The 22,058-nt window shown below is 44.3% G+C and overlaps 1 protein-coding gene and 1 pseudogene across 2 annotated transcripts; both read left to right on the top strand.

Annotated features, from left to right (window-relative positions):
* The first annotated feature begins 1,257 nt into the window (after nucleotides 1-1,257).
* ISY1 (ISY1 spliceosome associated protein) lies at nucleotides 1,258-18,010 on the top strand. Of its 2 annotated transcripts, none has more exons than XM_077325647.1 (11): nucleotides 1,258-1,382; nucleotides 2,668-2,690; nucleotides 3,735-3,786; nucleotides 9,066-9,131; nucleotides 9,637-9,679; nucleotides 10,609-10,721; nucleotides 11,010-11,127; nucleotides 12,415-12,537; nucleotides 15,040-15,152; nucleotides 15,937-16,023; nucleotides 17,258-18,010. In XM_077325647.1, exons 1-11 carry the CDS (start codon nucleotides 1,380-1,382, stop codon nucleotides 17,363-17,365), a joined length of 849 nt encoding a protein of 282 aa, XP_077181762.1. In that variant the 5' UTR covers nucleotides 1,258-1,379; the 3' UTR covers nucleotides 17,366-18,010. The 2 variants fall into 2 exon arrangements, with proteins under 2 accessions (XP_077181762.1, XP_077181763.1); XM_077325648.1 differs by having other exon boundaries at nucleotides 1,280-1,382; nucleotides 9,066-9,162.
* Nucleotides 6,526-6,658, top strand: LOC143834576 (U2 spliceosomal RNA; annotated as a pseudogene).
* Nucleotides 18,011-22,058: the final 4,048 nt, after the last annotated feature.

The raw sequence follows: 22,058 nt of genomic DNA, 5'->3' as shown, positions 1-22,058 counted from the left end.
TACAGCAAGTTAGAAAATAATGTAGTGAAATCTGACTAATCAGGTTTAGCTTTGAAATGGCTTCTTTTTGCAATCCTAGGCTAGAGTAAGCAAAATCATCAGGATCTGGGTAATATTGAAACTTACTTTGGCATAGTTATATGCCTGTATGTGGAAATGCGGAAGCAGTGCTGTGCCAATTGCAGCGGATTATGTAAAATGTACAATTAAGGATGCTGGATTTATTTCACCACATCACCCCGTCTCTAAGGAATGTAATGATGCATGCTTGTTTCTGTCCCTTAAAAATCACAAGCAGTACCCAGTTTTAATCCCTTACTATTTCACCCCAAGGAATGAAATAAGGTGTGCATGTTTCTGTCTCCTAAAAATAACAATCTGTCAGGCAGTAGCACAACAGTACCTAGTGTTAATCTTTGCTCATTGTTCTGAATTTTGAATACAAATGTGCACTGAAAGGAATTTTGCTTTTAATAACAAACTGCTGTATTACGGTTTGACAAGTGTAACTCCTGCAGTTACAGTGCAAGAGGTAAGGAATTTTCTACTAGCCCAGTCAGAGGGGCAGAATGTTGGATTTAGGATCAGGGAGACCCAGGTTTTAATCCCCGTTCTGACTCAGAAGCCTGCTAGATGACCCAGGACCAGTCATATCCACTCAAAATAACCTCACCTCACTGGGCGGCTGATGTGAGGACAAAATGGAGGAGAGAAGAAGAATTATGAAAACTGCTTCCAGCCTCCACTGAGGAGGAAAGCAGGATGAATAAAAGAATGAAGAAATAATCTTTAAAAACTCTCCAGCCTAGTCTTTGTTGTTGCCACTGTAAAAACCGTCCTCAAGAAGCTGGAGCCCGCGGCCTGCTGAATCGGGAAGTTATCATTAACTACTGCTTCGGAGAGAAATAGACCGTAGCTCGAGCGCCGTTGCTCCCGTCTCTTCTCGCGAATCGCTCAAAAGCCTCCGCCCGCTGTTTGCTCGTGCGTGTTGCGCGTTCACGCGGCCCCGGAATAGGAACGTTTTAAACACGCACCGCTAGCAGACATATAAGGCAATGGAAATAAAACTGGGGCACAGATACTTCTTTTTCCTTTGTAACACCACGGCCCCAGGCTAAACTATTACTTTCTTCTCTGAGCCTTTGTATGGATTTCAGTTGGCCTTCGGAGAAAGCCACCCGTAACGAATACTTCACTTTCAGCCTGCGCATGGAACAGTACAGCGCGGTCGCACTTTACAGCCGGAACGTATCAGCGATAGCTTCCGGCCATTCCGTTCCGGAGCATCGGATACGCATGCGTCCTTCCGCTAAACTTCCTTCACTCTCGCGGCGGCATCTGCGGGCGGAGAAGCGGTGTGTTTCGAGGAGGTCGTCACCATGGTAAGTGAGTGGAGGGATAAATCCCGCTCTAGCCCTTGGGCACGAGCCAACCCACCGGGGTCTTTCCTTGCCCACTTGGGGCATCCCCTCATTCATGCACGCGAGAGAAGGAGCTGCGCACAAGGGGGTTTTGAGTGGAGTCACTCTCGCCTATTGGCAGGGGCTTATGGGAATTGTAGTCCGTGGACATTTGGAGAGCTATAGTTTGGCCAGGCGCTTGCAAAGCCCCCCCCCCCCCCACACACACACACACAAACTTTAATTCATGTGCTTTTTAAGTGCTTCGAGACTTGGGAAAAGCCAACAGGTGCGGCTTTCTCCATCTAGAACCTGTTGAATGTCTGCCTGCTCTATAACGTTACAGGCACAAAAGCTTTGCTTCTAATCATGTTATGTACTGGAGACATTTAAGCAACGCTTTTCCTCGACTGGGAACGATTTTATTTCAGGACTCCTTTTACAATGTGTTTTGAGTGTGAAAATTCAGGGTAACCAGAACAAAAATTAATTATGCAATAGCAAATTATTAATTTTTACAAGAGCTTCCTGTGGCGCAGAGTGGTAAGGCAGCAGACATGCAGTCTGAAAACTCCGCCTATGAGGCTGGGAGTTCAATCCCAGCAGCCGGCTCAAGGTTGACTCAGACTTCCATTTAACTATTGATTCTGATACAACTTTTCCAAAAGAGAGAAGGGCTCCAAAATAAGATATCACATTAGAGATTTTAACTGAGAATTTGGTTTTACAAGAACTTTGTCAGAAAGAGAAAAAAAAAACTTAGAAATTTACACAGTCTTTCCTGAAACTGGATTGAAGAGAATTTTATAAATATGAAACGGAGGAGGGGTGGGGGATTCCTGGAAATCTATTTAGAAGGCTACCTGATAGTATCTGCAAAGTTTATAGTTCAAAAACAATTGGCAGACCTTCTAAAAGACATAGGAGTTACTGGTTGCTGGTAGAGTTGTCTTGCTTGTTGTTTAGCTTCTAGTGTATGGTACATATTGTGAATGTTATAGAGGCTACTACAAAGAGGGGAAGCCTAACAATCATACAAATAAATAAAATTAATCTCACAGTTCATATATTTGGAGCCCATTACCTTACATTTTAAAACAGTTAAAATTTTAATTCATACTTGGGTGGTTTGTTGAGAAACGACTGACCTAATTACCTTGTGGACTTTAGTAGTTACTATAGTTATTGTTGGATAATGTCTGGTATCATTTCTCCGCAACACCACCTTTTAAACAAAGATGTAATTGTTTTTCCTTTCTTTGTTTAGGCTAGAAATGCCGAAAAGGCCATGTAAGTACTGTTTGATTCTGAGGTGGTTGTCAATGAGACAGCTGGGCATATTCTCTGAGAGTGGTTCTCTTTATCAATTAAGTTGTCCTTGTACAGCTTCTGTATCTTGGCATTCTTGTACCTACATTTTGTACATCATGGCATTTTGTACATTGTACATGCTACCTTATGCTGGAGTAACTTTGTCCAGGCTAAGGAACATTCTGCCAACTTAAATGGTCTCTCATTTGGAGGAAGAGCCATTGTGTTGAAAATAGGTGTCAAAATCTGTTCAGTGGAATTGCAGGATTCCTTAGGCTGGCAATAAACTTTGAAATATATTCATTGAAATGGTAAGATGCACGCCAATATTCCAATTCTGAACTATAAAATAAGTCACAATTGTGAGTTGCTTAACAGCTTTGAGTATTGTGGTTGTGAAGTGTCTCTTCATGTTGAAATATACATTATACATTATTGCATGTATATGTGTGAACTTCTTAATTGAGACCTGGTAGGTCAAAAAGCCAAGACATCACCCTGCCGACAAAAGTGCCTTTAGTCAAGGCTATGGTATTCTCAGTTGCAATGTATGGCTGTGGAAGTTGGACCATAAGGAAGGCCGAGCATCAAAGAATTGAGGCTTTTGAACTCTGGTGCTGGAGAAGACTCTTGCGAGTCCCTTGGACTGCAAGGCGAACAAACCGGTCAGTCCTAGAGGAGATCAGAGCTGACTGCTCCTTAGAAGGCCAGATCCTGAAGATGAAACTCAAATACTTTGGCCACCTCATGAGAAGGAAGGACTCCCTGGAGAAGAGCCTAATGCTGGGAGCGGTCGAGGGCAAAAGAAGAAGGGGACGACAGAGAATGAGGTGGCTGGATGGAGTCACTGAAGCAGTCGGTGCGAGCTTAAATGGACTCCGAGGAATGCTAGAGGACAGGAAGACCTGGAGGATCATTGTCCATGAGGTCGCGATGGGTCGGACACAACTTCGCACCTAACAACAACAACAAAGGTCAAATGTATGGAGAGATAGTTGTTAAATGCAATTTTCTTCCTTTTAGGACGGCCTTAGCGAGATTTCGCCAAGCTCAGTTGGAGGAAGGAAAAGTTAAGGTAAGGTGGGAAGCAAAACATACTTAAAACACATTGGGTTAGATTCAACAAATTTTCATGTGAGGAGTTCAGATCTTTGCTGTGTTCCTCTCCCCCAACAGCCCCTTCTGACCCCACAAAAGTTGACCGCAGCAGATGTGGGTTCCATGTGGACCAGGAGGCTGCATTGAGTGGGCACTTCTTCCTCTTCTGGACATACAGTTTTACTGATGGAAGGGGGGGGAAGGCACCATTTGGCTCCCTGTTCTCTGCTTAGTGCAGTACCCAGATGGGTTTGGCAAGCCCAGGAAATGAGTGTGAGGAATGATAATCAGAAGGGGAATACAGCAAAGATCCACTTGCATCTGCTGATGTACTGCAGAATCTAACCAATTCTTTAAAGCAGGGGTCCTCAACCCCCGGTCTGCGGCCCGGTACCGGGCCGCCAGCGGCCGCACCTTCCTCCCCCCCGCAGCGAGGGGGGGAAGAAGCAGGCACGGCCGCCGGCACGCCAGCGACACAAACGCGCACGCACGGAGCTGCCGCGCATGCGTGTTTGCGCCCCCTGCTGGCGAAAACGCGCACATGCAGCAGCTCTGCGCGTGCTTGTTAGCGCCACCTAGTAGCGAAAACGTGCATGCGCGACAACTGCGCGTGTGCGTTTGTGAGTGGCGGCTGGGCCGCCGGCTCTCTCCTACCCTCGGAGGCGGTCCCCGACTACTAGAAGGTTGAGGACCGCTGCTTTAAAGTTGAAATGCTTCAGGAATGTACTGGTTGAAATGCCTCAAAGGCTGTTGTTGCTATACACAGTTGCCAGTAGGACTGTGTGCTCCAGCATGCTTTGGCCACTTTGACGAGCACAGCAGCCCAAGGCAGCCAGCGCCAGTGCCAGCACCACTCCTCCCTTCCAGAGCGCTGGCCATCTCAGGCTATGATGCTCTCCAAAGTGCACTGGAGCATGCAGCCTTAGTTGACACCCTTCTAATAATATAAATAAAGAATACAGTATATATTATCCTGGGAGCTGTATATTGCAATTTGTGTTTTCTGTTGTGTTTCATATACTGAATGTGAACTGGAAAGAAGTGGAATGGAAGCAGTCTTGTATAACAAGCAAGACATTAATCAGATGGGCTGGGACTTGTGAAAAAGGCATTGGTAAATTAATGATGGAATTCTTTTGTAAAACATTTGAGCAATTTAAGCCTAAAATTTATATAATGTTTGGACACAATTATTGGCCTCACATAGCAAGCCTTGTTTATGTCATGTGCCTCCAACCCTAGAAGATAAGTGTAGATCTCATGGGTGTAGCACTAAAATTATTGACCATGTGTTGCTGGTTAGATGTGGGACTAAGGAAGGCGAGAGTCCTCTCCACTAGAAACTTCTGAGGAGGAAGATTGCAGGGAATGCTGACTTATAATTACCCTCTAGTAGTATGAAAATGTAAGCACTGAATTGAAGCTTTTATACATGCCCATTATGTCTGATTATAAGAGGAAGCCAGAATAGATCCTGTAACCTTTCACTTCCTTGATGTTGGTCTTGCCAGAGAACCATTCATTGAGCATTTTGTTCCCATTGCAATTATAAACTTGAGTTTTGCACATGACACTGTTTTATGCCATTAGCTAGCCATGTGATGCAGCTCTTACAAATCTGTGTTCTCTCTGGGTTGTTAAACAAAAATGCTATTATATATTTGTTTTACTTTTGTAGAATATCTATTAACTTCCTCTGATAGAGAACATTGTGATACTGTGCCTAATAAATTGTCAATCTAGACAGGGTGCTTTCTTCATGATACCATTTCAGAAGGCAGCAGAAGAGCTAGATTAGAGTCCACTAGAACCTTAGAGACTAATAGGATTGGGGGTGGGTCGGTTAAGCTTTTAAAAGCCAGATCTGACAAAGCTGTCTTTCGAACGTGTATAGCTCCCAGATCTTTTTGGTCTCTAAAGTACTCCTAGACTTTTGTCTTAACATTGACATACAAGTTACAGTTCTGTCCATTAATTTTTCTTTGTGTATTATTAATTATTTATTATATTTCTTACCTGCCACTCTCAGCATACCGGCTCGTGGCGGGTTACAATACAAAAAGTCCCATAACACAATAACCTCAGTAAAAACCACATTAAAACCACACAGAATAATACCACCCCCCCAATATGGTGGAAAAATAATCATACTCCCCACAGAATGCCTGCTACCCAGGCGGCAGGGGACTGTGTATAATGTGGGCTTTTTTGGGGGGGGGGTCTTCTTGGGGTGCATTTTATCCAAGTAAATGTGGTACTTTGGGGGCCTCCCCACATATGCACAAAAATTTGTAATTTTTTAACAGTAGGAAAAACTTACGGAAGCCAAGGATAATCAGGCATCAAAAGTCATTTTGAGGGAGGAAGACAGAAAGAGGCTCAGGAATTGCTCTGGAAAGACAGGACAGCAATGGTGATTAGTCTTGTCACATCTGTAGGCAAATACAAGAGCAATCTTAAGCAGGTGTACTCAAGAATTCTAGAGATACAAAGAGATACAAAAGCCTTTATTGGCATAAAGAACAATACAGGTAAGGAGATACAAAATGGTACAATTATAAGAATCAGACAGAGTTACTCAATTTTGTTAAAAACAAGTTAATACTAAAAACCTTTGTTAAAAATTTTGCAATGCGGGCGATACGCTCGGGATCCTTACTATCAAGTAGTTTATTGATTGCTGCCGTTTCGTTACTATGGAATTGAAGGGAAGATAATCGCTTCTCGGCCTTTTGGCTAAGATCAAGTGTAGTATCAAGAATTCTAGTTGGGTCCAATCAATGGGGTTTACTCCAAGAAAAGTGGTGTTAGGATTGCAGTGTATGTCCCCTGTCTATAGGAAACCAGTGGTGGAATCACCATTTGCATCTGATTAAGGATAGCAATTTAAAATTTTGGTCCAAGAACTAAGTGCCACATTCTGTTTTACACTGGGGATCTACTGTTCCCCAATATGTAGTTTACCATTAAAAAGCAACAATATGATAGCACCAGAGAGAACTGGTTTATTCTTCTCCCAGTTCATCCCTTTTTCTTGTCAAAACCACAGTTGCCATGATTCTAGTATCTGGCTACTATTAGCTCCAGTGGGGGGGGGGAGAGATTGGGGAACCCCCCCCCCCTTTCCTGAACTAATAGCAGCCTGGGAGTGGGGAAACAGTGTTGTGGACTGAAGTTGAACATTTTTACCCAGTCTTAAGTCTCATCCAACGTGTTCCCATACAGTTGCTTTTTAAAGCTAAACTATATACATCATGTATAATTGGGTCTTTGATCTCTTAGACTGCATTGTATTCATCTTTGAAGCTAAGGACACTTATTGACTCCTGAAATTAAATTAATAAAAAAAGAACTACAATAACATGGCCTTTAATTTCAGCAGATTAAGAACAAATCTGTAACAATGAGTGTCTAAATAAAAGCGGTAAGGCATCCTGGGAGGAGTTTGGTGTTAACGGTTATGGGCCAATCAGGCCCATCATTGGCGCCTGTAGGCCTCTGATTGGCCATGCACCCACTGACTGCCCAATCAGATTAGAACTCCCGCCACTAACAGTCTTCCCACAATTCTGCCGCTTCTTCTCAGTCTCTGGCCCCTCAGACACCTCTCCTGAGGTGAGTGAGCTGCCAGGGGTGCCTGGGAGCTCTTCGGCTTCACTCTCCTGAGGCAATGGCTCCTGCCACCAGAGCTTTAGGGAAGCCAGCCTGTGTCTTCTCTGAGGGGGAGCGCCCACTCCACCCCAACTTTCCCCCTCTTACAGACCCTGGAGCACACTGGCTGCTAGGCCGTCTCTCTCGCCCAGCTGACATGGAGGCCACCAGCACATGCTTCCACACTGCCTGAGGCATGCCTGCAGGCCGAGAAAAGCCTGACAGCCCCAACCTAAACCATAAACAGAGGATAAGTCCAGGGGGAATGCCCCCAGCTCCAGACTAAAGAGATCAGTTCCCCTACAGAACATGGATGTTTTGAAGAGAGAACTCTCTGGTACTGTAATTGGGGATGTCACTCTCCACGTGGGACCTGGGAATCCCCTAGAATTACAGCTCCAGACTAAAGAGATCAGTTCCCCCAGATAAAATGGTTGCTTTGAAAGGAGAACTCTCTGGTACTGTAATTGGGGATGCCAGTCTCCACAACCTCCCCCCCCCCCCACACTCACACACACAAAACACCCCTTCATCTCCATGCCGTTGCATTTAGGACATCCCCCTCCTTCCTCTTCCCACCACCAAGCTCTAGTGCGTGTTGTATTCCTGGATACAACAGGCTTTACTCCTAGTACATTATAAACTAGTGACAGCTTGTGTACTAGACATGGGGCTTCAGGACAGCTGGAAGTGCTGTGAGGAAGTGGGGATCTCAAGAAAGGCATTTGCTGTGAGCCCAGGAAGAAGTTGGCATGAATCCTGTAGGAGTAGGAAGGAAGATACTGTTAGGATTTGCCCTGTATCCAGCACTTAGTTAAGCGCTCGAAGAGACCAGGCATAGTCTTATGATACTTTTGAAAGGTGTAGACCTCATTTTACAAGTGAAGGGAATTAAGTATTTTCTATTCATTATTTATATTTGTCATATTTTTAGACCGCCCCTAATGGGCCTGCCATCTCGGGGCAGTTCATATCATATAATACAGTGGTCCCCAACCTTTTTATCATCAGGGACCGGTCAACACTTGACAATTTTACTGAGGCCTGTGGGGGGGGTTGTCTTTTGCCGAGGGACGCTGCCGCCTGAACCCCTGCTCCATTTGTTTTCCCGCTGGTGCCTCTGACTTCCTGCCGCCCGCTGGGGGGCGCTGCCAATAGCAGCTGTGCAGTGCCACTCCGAGGGGGAGCCCCAGCCATGGCGGCCGCTAGAGAGCACCAAAGGTGAGCCGGTGGCATAGTGGCAGGGCAGCCCCCGAGGCAGTAGCCGGGGAGGAGGACAAGGAGGAGCTGTGGCCCGGTACTGGTCCCCGGACCGGGGATTGGTGACCAATGATATAATAAGTATAAAATACAATACTGATTTCAAGGCAGCCAAAGGGTTTGTTAGACTGTATAACCTGATTTTGCATTTCATACACAGCTGGGCTAGCTACAGGTCTAGGGATTGCATCAAATGCAGAAAGAATGGGACCATTAATAGGGATGGTCTCTGAACCGCCTACTTCTATAGAGACCAGGAAAGGATACTTGACCACTTTGTGTGTACATGTTAAATGTCACAAAAGTTTGAAGAAAGAGTGTGATGTATTTATTTTTTCCAAACAGGAGCGAAGGCCTTTTCTTGCATCAGAATGTAATGAACTGCCTAAAGCTGAGAAATGGAGACGTCAGGTATTCCTTGCCTGTGATGGTCCAGCACGTCGTGAGTGGCCATCCTACTGTCAGTGCTGTATTTTCTGAGGGCATTCAGAAGGTGTTTTTGGTAGCCTCTTCTTTCCTAGTGCATCAAATTTGGCAGTGTAATTAAAGTATAAAAGACATATTTTCTTGACCCAGATGCTTAAACTCTAAACTTGCCAAAGAAACAAGGAGATTAGTGAGGAGGGAGTGTTCAACAACCCATGAAATCTCCCCTTCCTGATAAGAGACCCTTTTCACCTGTTCCTCTCATGCAAAGAATTCTGCTCTGCTTATGAACCAGAATATCTTTCTTCTACAGTCTGTCTCGTCACAGTCTAGAAGCAATAAATAAGCTGTAGATTTTAGGCTGAAAATGCAGTATTTTTAAGAAAGAAAACTAAATTGTTTCTATAGGTGTCACATGACATTTCTTACAATAGCAATTTGAGTCTAAATTGTCTGAGAAAAAACTAATTGTTGTGTTGTTGTTTTAAAGATAATTGGTGAAATTTCCAAGAAAGTGGCACAAATTCAAAATGGTAAGTTCCTGATAAAGGGCAGCTTGTTTAATGTTCTTGCACATCTGCAAAGTCTGGTTTTCATTAATATTACTTAAGTGTGTCACTTCTTTTGGCTTCTGATCTTAAAGGGCTGCCATAGCCAAAGCCTAGCCTTTTGTTAGTGAACTGATAAAGGTGTTGCTATTCCAGATCATCTGTAACTTGCTGTTGTTAAGATAGGATAATGAGATTTCTGAACCATTGCCAATCTAGTAATAATCTAGTAATAATAATATTTATTCTTTTACCCCGTCCTTCCCACAAGGCTCAGGGTGCATAACATCATTTATTAATACATTAAAATACATTAGGATCATAAAAACTTCATAATATACAGTAAATCAATACCCCTCTGCCACTAGATTAGATATTGTAGGTTATTATAATATTAGTATCAGAATTTTAAGTGGATTGGGTAAAGGTGTCTTTCCAAAATATCCTGATGGATTTTGAGTTCTTCCAGGTTATTCAGGGGACATCAACCAATAGATGTTATGGGTGTTTTCTTCCTGGCTTCCACCATAGGCCTGTGAGTAGCTCTGTCTTGCAGGCCTTGCAGAACTGGTCAGTTTAGTACTTGGCAAGTCTGTGTCTAAGTAACCCTTTCTTTGATTTCGTTATTAGCAGATGTTATGGATGTCACTTTGAATTTAGTTGTAGTAGGCTTGATCTATTCAGTTTCTTTGTGGACCTTGTAAAGCCTTGTCATTATAGGAAGAGTGAGTTCCAGTAAGGCAGGATAAACAAGGAAGAAATAAGAAAGTCACAATGTAATTATTCATATTGATTTATTCTTATTTATCAGTATACAGTGGCTGTTGCAGAAAGTCAGAATAGGAAGAATGTCTTCCTAAAGTAGACTCAGTACATCACTGACTGAAACCTGTATCTTTTCTCGTTAAAAATAGCTGGTCTGGGTGAATTCAGAATTCGTGACTTAAATGATGAAATTAACAAACTTCTGAGAGAAAAGGGACACTGGGAAGTCCGAATAAAAGAGTTGGGAGGACCTGATTATGCAGTAAGTATGAAATAAGAACTGGATTGATTTGTAGGAATGTGCAATCAATACAGATTTAGTGATCTATAATTCTAGCCAAGGGAGGCCTGATTTTTCCATGCAGTTAGCCACCCAAATTTGAGAAATTCCACATGCCAATCATCAGTTGATATAAATGGTTTCCCAGATAATTTGGAAAGATTAACTACCTTAGTGGTTGAAATATGAACAAACTAGAATTTTGCCTGTAGTTTCAGATTCTATATTAGGGGACGATGTTAATCGCTGTGGTGTTGTTTTTAATTTAAGAGAATTGGGCCAAAAATGTTGGATCATGAAGGAAAAGAAGTTCCAGGAAACAGGGGCTACAAATATTTTGGAGCTGCTAAAGACCTACCTGGTGTCAGGGAGCTTTTTGAAAAAGAGCGTAAGTAATTTTTGTTGCACACGTGGATCTTCATTTCAGTGTAAACTGCTCTGAGCCAAAATGGAAGGGCAGTATATAAATATTTAAAAAATAAAAAATTAAATTAATACCATGAATATAGCAATTTACTGGTTTGAATCTATGGAATTTTCAGGTAATGTGCTGTAGAAATTATGAAACTTATTATCTTGATCAACTTTTATGCATATTTACCACTTTCTTGATTTTAAAGCTGCTTGGTTGACCAAAAACTGATTTATTTAAACTACATACTGATGTACATAGCTGATGTTCTCTTCAGAATTATTCCTTGCTTGAGGAGAACAACCATCTCCCTCCTTACTTTGTATCAGGGGCCACAGAATCCCAGGCTGTTAAAGAGAAAAACACATTAATATCCTACAGATTTTCCCACTCAGGGAGACATATTTTACCTTGCCCCTACCACTTTCCCCCGTTGCCACTCCCCCCCCCCCCAAAAAAAAGCTGATGCTGGAGGTAAGGGGGACTCTCCTGGAAAACATGACCATACGTAGGAGCATTAAGGTAGAAATTAAAACTGTAGGATGTTCAAGTATCTTACCTCCCAGCACCAGAGAGGTGCATCCTTTTATCCACCAACAGCAAGTGCTGGATGTTCACCAATCTTCTCAGCTTTCCCCTTCGCCTAGCTGCTATTTCTTACTCTGGGAAAGTTAAGTCTCAGGTTGAGGGATTCACCTGGGGTTGTAACACCCATGCAAAGTGGAAGGCTGCAGTTGGGAGGAGATCAAATAGCTTCCTCTTGCTCTCAAATGAACACGGGGTCCTTGTGCAGATCTAACACAAGAGAATTAGTATGTAGGATCAGTATTGTGACCTTTGGTTGATCCTTCCATTTTATGGAAAGCCAAAACACAAAAAGTTTGGCTCTTGACTCCAGGCCAATTCAAACTACATTTTTCAAAAGCAATGTTGTCTTTATTGTGTGTTTAAAGAAAATCATATTGAATGAAAATGTAGCCAAAGCAACAGTGATACAACAGGATTTGTTTTCACACAATCAGTGTGAATGTTGACATTTTGGAGCCTTTGCAATGGTAGGAAAAAAGGTGATGCTTAACATCTTCCAGGAAGGGAAGTATTTTGTTGAGTGTCTGAGCAGAGGGGCTGGAAGATAAATGGGAGGTTAGCATTCTGTCCGTAGTCTCTGGGTACCTTGCTCGGTGTCAGAGCTAACGCTCCACTTCCATTCACCTTTCTTTTGGGGGGGTTGATTGAGAATGAACTTTCTCCTTGTCTCTTCAGCCCTTCCTCCTCCAAGGAAGACTCGAGCTGAACTCATGAAGGCTATAGATGCAGAATACTATGGCTATAGAGATGAGGATGATGGTGTTCTGGAACCACTGGAACAAGAACATGAAAGAAAAGGTATTATGTCCATAATAAGGTTGCACCTCCACTTAATTATATTTGCAGGAGCCCAGTTTCATGTAGAGAGTTGCATAGAAGCCCTTTTCTAACGGCTCTTTTCAGTTTCTTCAGCATGAGTTTTGTGTTGGCAAAAGAGGGCAAGTAATTGCCCTTGTGCTTTGACCTATGCTGTACTTTATTTAATGCTACAAGAATGCTGCTTGTTGTATTTAAACTGTATTGATTGACTGAAGACAGGCTTTTGTGGTCAGAAGAAGGATTTAGCAGAGTACCTTATGTAAGCTTTATAAATGACTGCTTACATGCCAGCGTGGAGGTTAGGTTGACGAGTGTGTATAAGTGGCCCAAAGTCTCTCAATGAGAATCCATGTCTGAGTGAGGCTTCAAAATCCCATCTCCTTAATCCTAGCACAATGCTCTAACCCAGGGGTAGTCAAACTGCGGCCCTCCAGATGTCCATGGACTACAATTCCCAGGAGCCCTTGCCATGGACATCTGGAGGGCCGCAGTTTGACTACCCCTGCTCTAACCACTTTACACTATATAGAGTTGTTGTAGATATGCTGTTCACCTTCCAAACTTTGATTTGGGGAACTGAAAATATGTGCTCTCTTCCCCCGACCCCCATTTGCAATTCCCTCTTCCTTTTTTCCTTCCCTTCTCAACTAAGCATAGTTTGCCATTCTGTTTATTTATCCCAACCAAATAAGAATTAAGACCAGCTTATGATAAGAACCAAGGAAGCAAGAACTGCAAACTGTGGTCAAACTGTGCTTTGTAACTCTGACTTCAGATCACACTATGGCTCAAGCAAATTAGAGTTTGTCCAGTTTACATAGTTGGACAACATAGATTAAAATACAAGCTAATCTGTCGCAAGCATTCTCTGCCGCAAGCATGCAGACTGCTTCTTTTGCAGTACAGCCCTCAAATAGTAAAGGTATTGTTCTTGCTGAATATGCTAAACTCAGAAAATACTGCTGAACTGTATTGGGCTGTTATTTGAAACTGCTTATTCAGTAGTTCACTGCAGTAAATAGAGCTTCACTTCTGTTGCTGCCGATCATGTGGGTATAGAAGAAATTAGTGCATGTGTTTGGAAAGGAGTAAGATGGGTTTCCAAGAGGAAATAACAAACCTCCTACTCTTGATTATGGCAAGGCAGTGCACAAGTAGATGTGACCGGCAGAGTTCCCTTCCTGCCATCATTCTGGTGCTTTGAACTAAGTTAGTTGGCTCAGTGGTGTAGCATAGCATTCAGGAAATTGGCCAAGCCTTTCATAATTGAATATGCTTTAATTAGATTGTGGATACTGCACTGATTAAATTACAGCGTATTTCAGTTGCTGACATTTGCAATGAGAATTGGTGAGCTTTCTGTGTTCAGTGTAAATGTTACATTTAGACAGTCTTTTCGTTTGATAGACTGGGAAGGGGCCTTTTGGATTAATCGTTATTTGGGTGCTTCCAAAAAAAAATCTGTATGCTTCCCCCATAAGGGAACTGGCAAACAACTCTGAAAGTATCATCTAAAAGAACTCAGGTAAATGTTCCATTTGTATCACAGTGCTCAACTATTTGCTTAGTACATTTCTATCCTGCCCTCCTGCCATGGAGCTCAGGGAAGCATCCATCATTGTACCATGCTCTGTTTTCTCTTCACAGTACCTTTGTGATGTAGGGTAGGCCATGAGACTGGCCTGTGGTCACCAGCAAGCTGTAGAGCAGAGTGGAGATTTGAACCTGAATCACCTGGATTCTAGTTGGACACTCATTAATACATTGTCATTTGGGTTCTGTCTCCTAAGGCATGAATAGCTCTTGGAAGATATTAATAGATTTTGTTTCCCCCCCCCCCCAATTGTTTGGAATCTCCATGTGGTACTCTCCTAGCTGATTACTCAGTTGAGTGGTTGTTCTTTTCCTTCTCTTGAGGTTGTTTTGTTTAAAGGACTTGCAACCAGCAGGAAAGAGACTCATCTTTGTACCATTGTGGGGGGATTCAAGGATATAAAGGCTTTGGGTTTACTAAGACCAAAATGTCTGAGCTTAAAGAAAAAATCCTTGCCACTACAAGGTTTAACTGCAAAACTTAACTTGTTAAACGGTGTAGAGCAGCCTTTCTCAACTTTTTTACGTTTGAACAACCCCTGAAACTTCTTCGGGCTTCGAGAAACCGCAGTAGTAGTGTGATCGTGCAAAATATGGTTGGGAAGCATAGCTGTATACAGGCCCACCCGGGGCCCCTCCTCTTCCTACCATTCGGGAAACCGTTCCAGGGCTGTGAAGAAACCCCAGAGTTTCATGAAAGCATGGTATAGATAGACAAATGGAATAAAATTGACTTGCTGCACCTAACTCTGACACAGTGATCTCTCTTCCCCTTCAGGCAGTGGGATGCTTGATCCTTGTTCCCAAGGTTCACAGATTCTCCCCATGACCACCACCACCTTTCAGTCTTCATTGTCTTTGATGTAATACCTTGTATTCTTTTCTCAGTTATTACCGAAGCAGTGGAGAAATGGAAAACAGAGAAAGAAGCACGACTGGCAGGAGGGGACAAGGAAGAGGAGGAGGAAGAAGAAAACATCTATGCAGTAAATGACGATGAGGTACTGTAGCTGTTCCAAGTCTTGATGGGCCCTACTCAGAACAATGGATCATGGATGCAAAAGAATTACATGCAGAATTAATTTTTAACTAACTTAGAGAGTTCATGTCAACCGTGGATACTGTTTAACTCTGTGAAACTTAGTTTTCATGTAAATCAGGAGGACATGACTATCATCTGCAGGAATTGGTTTCCAAATTTAAATCATTTGTTAGAAACAGTACATTTTTTACCCTGGACTTTTCTACAGTTGAATGAATTAATTGGCGACACCAACCTTAGTAGCCTACAGACTTGGGAAGCCATGAAGCTTCCTGAGAAGATTAACTGTCATTCAGCCTTCCGTCATAATTGTATCAGTACACCAAGTACACTAAACTAGGGAACAGAAAATTGCCCTTTTCCTGTTTCTTATAGTGTGAATTAGCTACTGCAGCAGTACAGTTCAGCTTGGATCATTCTGAATTCCTAGAAATTGAGATGCTGTTGGAAGTGCAAGAGAGTAGAACTTATCAGCTTGCACTTTTCCCTCTGAAACCCTTTTATCTCAACCGTTTTTCTCCCAGAAGCAGTTATTCTATCTGAGTTCACCTGCTGGGAAACAGCTGGTTGAGAGCAGAAGGGACTGCAGTCAAAAGTGTGGGTATGTTCATTTCCCACTGCAGAATGCACTCAGTTTCTGTTAGTTTGCTCACATATCTCAGTCACTTTCTTGTAAGGTTGCTTTCCAGTAGTGTACTGAAGCAAACAATAAACTGCATTAATGCATTCTGGATGTGTTACAGTCTGATGAAGAAAGTGGAAAGGAAAAGGAAGGTGAGGATAGCCAGCAGAAGTTTATTGCTCATGTCCCAGTGCCATCACAACAGGAGGTAAGAAACAAAGCAAAACGGTAAGATGCACAGATAATTTCAAGTTTATGCTGGCACTTAATTTAAGACAGGCAAGACACAAGAATTGTTGACAAGGGATTCAGGAATACGAAAGGAAAGCAAATGCTAAAATAAGATTCTCCATTGGTACTGCAGCCATCTGTACCGCATCCCCCAATATTCCGTGAAGGTTTCCCAGCTGTCTGGAGGGCACAGAGGGCTGCTGTGGAAATAGGAAGACAGCAGAGATCTCGTACTCATGAAAAATCAGTGCTTGATATGTGAAGTGGCCTACAACTAGGAATGGAAGCAAACTGAACTACAAAGTGGAAGGCTTAAAGGCTTATGGTTGAGGCCGGGCGGTAAGGAAGATCAGACCCCCGCCCTCACAAACTGGCGGTAGCGAGTGTCAACCCCCCGTAGTTGGATGATGCGGAGATTGGATGAGTAACATTATGCCATCATTGTTGCTATTGTGACCAATTGGTTACTAACCACTGTAATTTTATTGTTTATTTGTATGGATTTTAGGGGATGGGGTTATGTGAGCCACCTCGAGCCTTCGGAGGGAGGCGGGATATAAATACAACAACAACAACAACAACAATAATAATAAAAGCAAAATTCATGACAAATTTTCACATTTGTGGATTGTGACATGAATTTTGTGACAAGTCTACCATTATGAATCTTAAAAGCAGTTTGTGGCCGTTTGTAGGTGGAGCAGAAAGTCACAAACACAGCTGAGCAGCAGGGACTTTAAAGGATCTGCACAAGAAACCCAAATAGCTGAACAGCCGTGGGGAGCAGGCTACTTCCCCCCTCACTCAGCTGTTTTTCAGGCTTTCTTTTCAGGGCCATGAATTGGGTACCTGTTCATTTTGCAAACAAACCCATGGTTCAGTTGGTGGTTTGACCACAAACCACAAATTTACATGAACGACAGTTTTCCACTTCCTGCTCATCACCCACAACCTGCAGTGACTCCTAAGTATCACCACCACGGAGATTTGTCAATGAATTTGTGCATCTGTTTCAGAAACATTGTGATGGAGTTTATAGTAGTTTAAAATAGCAGGTCAATAAATGCTAGACTTCCCAAAATCTGTGACTGCCTTTGGCATCTTGCTGAACTTTTGATGGGTGAACAGTGTTCTTGGTTCATTTTTAATATTGTTTGCAGTCTATGGTATTTCAATAATATATTTGATGGCTGACTCTGCTTAACCTACAGATTGAAGAAGCTCTTGTCCGAAGGAAGAAGATGGAACTTCTTCAGAAATATGCCAGTGAAGCTCTTATGGCTCAAAGTGAAGAGGCTAAAAGGCTTCTGGGACTGTAAATATTTCTTGTGAATCTTCCGTTCATAATCCCTCCTAAAACAGTGGATGACTTTGAAAGCAGCTACTTAAAGCACTTTGATTCTGGAGAAAATAATGTTCTCAGTGCCTGTGCTTAAACCTGCACATGCCATGACCCTGAGTAGATTTCTTTGCAGCATCTCATTCCCAGTAAGTGTTATGTTCAGCCTTCCCAAAGACTCCAGATGACCAGCAACTTTGCCTTTAACCTCTCCTTTTCTAGTTCCCTTGGCATTTGCTTGATTTCTGCTTTATTTAGCAGTTTCTGTTATGCCGCCAAATGCTGTTGAGTTAGAAAATACATATCCTGATATGCAGTAGCATACTGAGCTTATTAGGCTTAGCCTGTGACTTGTAAATTTGGGATAGAAGTGGAAGGCACATTTTATAGCCGCTGGAGGTTCTACTATTCTGATTTTGCAGCAAAACTGATGTGCTCCACCCAACAATATTGTTTTCAGTAGCAAGTTCAAAGCTCTTCAGAGTAGCTGTTCACTGGGCTGGATTTCAAAAGTGCTGGATATTTCAGCAAGTAATACTGTAAATACTACTTCACCTTTGTAATTTCTGAAAACCTTTTTCCAGTAAAACCTTTTTATAAAGAAGAATTTATTCATAACTTTCAATCTGTCCTGTGTTATTGCATGAGAAAGGTCCTCTCTGTTTAGACAACAGCAACAAGATGATGACTAAATCAAAAGTACAGAGAACTAATTTGAAAAAAATTAACATCGTATATGAAGCCATCAGTTCACAGAGGCATAGTGCAGTGCTATTCCATATCAGTTCAAAAGGTCATGTTTACCTGCTGCAACCTACCTTTGTTTTTTTCTTTTTAAAGAGCCTCTATGGCCACTAATTAAGCTAGAGGAGAGTCAGGTTTTGGTAGTGGGCAAGAGTGTCATAGAATCCAGTCTCAGGTTCCCACTGTGCTATTGAAACACATTCAGTGACCTTGGTCCACTTGCATACTCGGCCTAACCTTCCTCACAGGGTAGTTGGGAGAATGAAATGGAGGAGAAGAGAAGAATGTAAGTAGCTTTGGGTTCCCAATGGGAAGGTAGGGTGTAAAGGAAGTAAAATAAAGCAAGCTAGTTTACATCTGTAACCACTCCTGCGTTATTAAATAAAAGGGTAAGGGCAATGTGGGAGGAGAAAGGGTGGGCTCTGTCTGGGATAAAAACTCACGAAGCGGCTCCTGATTGGGCCCTCTGAGTGTCCATCCAGGGCCGAGCAGCCTTCGCGGCTCCCCATTGGCTGCCTGGCCCGGCCGAGGAGTCACCGCGCAGACACTGCAGGATGGCCACGCGGTGAGTCCTCCGCCCGGGTTCTCCTCCCACTGGGGAAAGGAGCAGGGAGGCCGCGTCAAGGACGCAGCCTCCCTGCTCCTTTACTGCCCCAGGGTCCTTGCTCGGGAGCATTCTGCCGGCCCCAGGCCACTTTCGCAGCATCCTGGACGCTGCGAGGGTGCCCCTGGGAACGCCAGAAGGCTGCGCCACCCCCCACTGCCGCAAACAGCCTTCTGCCGGCCCCAGCCGCTCCCTCGCGGCATCCAGGACTGTCCCTGCTGCTGCCGCAACAAGCCACCTGCCAGGCCCAGGCACTCCCTCACAGCGTCCTTGATGCTGCTAGGGAGCTACTGGGGCCGGCAGAAGGCCGCGCCACCCCCCCTGCCCAAGAGCCTTTTCCCACCCCTCCCCCCCACTCCCCCTCCCAATTCGCCCCCCTCGCAACTCCCCCCCACGGACCCTTCAAATACCCACCTCCTTTTCCCCCACTCCCCTCCAAGTCCACCTACCTCCCTGGCTGCCTTCCTTCCTTCTCCCTTGATTCCTCTATCACTCGATCGCTTCCCCCCCAACTCCCCCTCCCAATTCACCCACCCCTTGCAACTCCCCCCCTTCACACACACCCCTGTCCCCTCCAAGTCCACCTACCTCCCTGCCTGCCTTCCTTCTTTCCTTCCTTCCTTCCTCTACTTCTCCATCTACTTCCTGCCTATCTCTCCCTCTCACTTGCTCTCTTTCCCCCTTCCTCTCTAACACACTTCCTGCCTTCCTGTCTTCCTTCTATTAATCCCTTCACCCACCCCTTTCCCTCCTTTCTCACTCCCATCCCTCCTTCAACCTTCCTTTCCTCCCTTATTCTTCCCTATGCTCTCGTGCAGGGGTACTTAACCTGTGGTTCTCCAGATGCCCATGTACTACAATTCCCATGAGCCCCTGTCAGCCTTTGCTGGCAGCCGCTCATGGGAGTTGTAGTCCATGAACATCTGGAGCACCACAGGTTGACTACCCCTGCTCTAGCGCCTGCTGTATTTCAGCTATAGCGGGCTGGATTTCTAGTTTAGCTATATAACACTGTTCTAGGCAGTGGTCCCCAACCCGCGGGCCGCGGCCCAGCGCCGGGCCACAGCTCCTTCTTCCCTCCCCCCCTGAAGCGAGAAGCTCGCCAGGCCGCGAGCAAATCAGCCGCCAAAGCGGCCGATTAGCTCGCGGCCCGTCAAGCTTCTCGCTTCGGGAGGGGAGGGAAGAGAAGCTTGTGGCTCGGAGGGGCCGGGGGGGGGGGGGGAAGCCGCGGCCACCGGCATGGTGGCGGCGCAAACGCGCATGCACGGACTGCTTCGCACGCGTGTTTGCACCCCTGCCGGGCGCAAATGCGCATGCCCAGTGCGTTTGCGCTGGGGTTGCCGCGCGTGCGCGGGCCCCCGGGCCGCCCTCTTCCCCCACTACGCCGCAGCGGTCCGCGGCAAGTGGAAGCTTGCGGACCGCTGGTTCTAGGAACTCTGCCTGTTCTGTTCATTTGATCTGTTACAGCCTTGTGATCAAGAATTCAATCCACATGGTCACTTCAGGAATTGCTTGGTCTAGTTTTACTCTTTTCTTTCGTAAATAACTTTAGGAAGAAAAGCAATACTTATATTCTCTTTCCTTATGGTTCAAGGCAGCTTACAATAATAGTTAGAAATAGTTAGTTAAACTAGAATAAAGCAACAAAGCCCAAATCTCTCCCCCCTCCCCAAGATGCCTGCCATTCAACAACAACAAGCCTTTAATAGCATATAAAAGTACAATATGAGAAGGCAAAGTGCAAAAGGGTCCACTGCTAGAGAAAACAAAGGCAAAGATCATGCTTTAGAGTAAGACATAATACATTCACGATTTCTCATGGCAAGATACAAAAACTTTGCACCTGGTTCAGTTATATCAGGGTTCTGGGATGTCAAAAGAAACTGAATCTTGCGTTCATCCGAAGGCAGTTCTCTTTTACACAGTAGTGAGTTAAGAAATTTAGCTCGCATCGAGGAATAAAATGGATAATGGAAAAAAACGTGTGTAATTGATTCTATATAGTATTGTCCACAGGGGCACAGCCTAGCTGAATGCGGGATCTGTTGAAATCTCCCATATAGAACAGCAGAAGGTAGAGCATTGCCCGCCATTCAAAAGCCCTAGCAAACAGGCAGACCTTGTGGCATTTCCTGAAGAATTCCAAGGAGACACCTGCTCACCTCTTCAGGGAGACTTCTAGACATGGTGGAAAAGGCCCAGGCTCTGGTTGATGCTAGATGGGCCACTCTGAGTGGGATATTATGGTATGTGTGTAATAGACCAGGAGATCCAAGGATTATCTGGTGGTCAGGCAAGAGATGTTTGGAGATGGTTTGCCATTTGCCTGCCCATGCCTCAACCCTGGTTTTCCTTGGAGGTTGCCCCTCAAAGTGCTATCCAGGGCCAACCCCGCTTAGCTTCCCAGATCTGACAGGATAAGCCTTGCCTGGGATAGTAGTGGGATAGACAACATATGACTGTCTGAAGATAATAAACCATGAGAATCAATCACCGGAGTAATTCATGGTAACCTTTAAACATAGAAGATTTATGTTCTTGACCTCGTCCGTGCAGATATGTTGGTCTTGTGCTTAATACATTTACTTCAGTAGCCTCGTGTAAAATCAACACAACTAGTGGAGTTCCTCAGAGCATAAGGAGCTGCCTGGTGGGACACTGAAGCATTGGTTCATGTAGCCCACTGCAGTCTGCTCTTATAGGTAGCAGCTCTCCAGGGCTTAAAGCCAAATGCTTTCACAGCCTAGCTATTTGATATAGTTTCACTGGAAGCAAGCAAGGGAGAGGGAGGGGCTTCTTGTATGTGAAGTATGTATTTTACCCCACTTTTTAAACAGTTGAAAGGGGTACAGAAATCCATTGCTAATAAGTACAGTTCACACACCCAGGATACCAAGGGTGAACCCTGAGTTATTGTGTGGTGACCAATGTTAATTGCAGTACGAAAAAAGTACTAGTCAGTTGTAAAAACATAAATCACAAGGGACTTCCATACTTCCCAAAAGTTTCATGTACTCCCGTTTTGCTTGGCTATTGCCCCATTTATGCACTTAATATCCATCTATTTATACCGGATGATTTTGGTGTTTTTTCCGTGGCCTTCTGGTCTAGCCACAGAGATCTTGATTTTCTAGTCCCTAATTTCTAAAGTGTCATCTGAGCTGCAAGGATGGGTAGGACGACTTTCTGCCATTCCCCTCCTGGCCAGCGGCTCAGATAGGCAGCTGCCCCTTAGACTTGCATGTGGGGAACCTCTGGCTCTGCCCCCCCCCCCCCCGGCCCGCCTAAGGATGAGCAGGGCAGGGGCGGGGCGGGGCGGGGCTGG

This window comes from Paroedura picta, chromosome 3 (genome assembly GCF_049243985.1).
Source record: "Paroedura picta isolate Pp20150507F chromosome 3, Ppicta_v3.0, whole genome shotgun sequence".
Lineage (NCBI taxonomy): Eukaryota > Metazoa > Chordata > Lepidosauria > Squamata > Gekkonidae > Paroedura > Paroedura picta.
This window is presented reverse-complemented; position numbering and strand designations above follow the sequence as displayed.

Bases quoted from the DNA above. Each gene is read 5' to 3' on its own strand.
- ISY1 (XM_077325647.1), top strand. The intron at 11,128-12,414 runs GTAAGTAATTTT...TTGTCTCTTCAG, and splicing joins GGAGCTTTTTGAAAAAGAGC to CCCTTCCTCCTCCAAGGAAG. The intron at 12,538-15,039 runs GTATTATGTCCA...TTCTTTTCTCAG, and splicing joins ACAAGAACATGAAAGAAAAG to TTATTACCGAAGCAGTGGAG.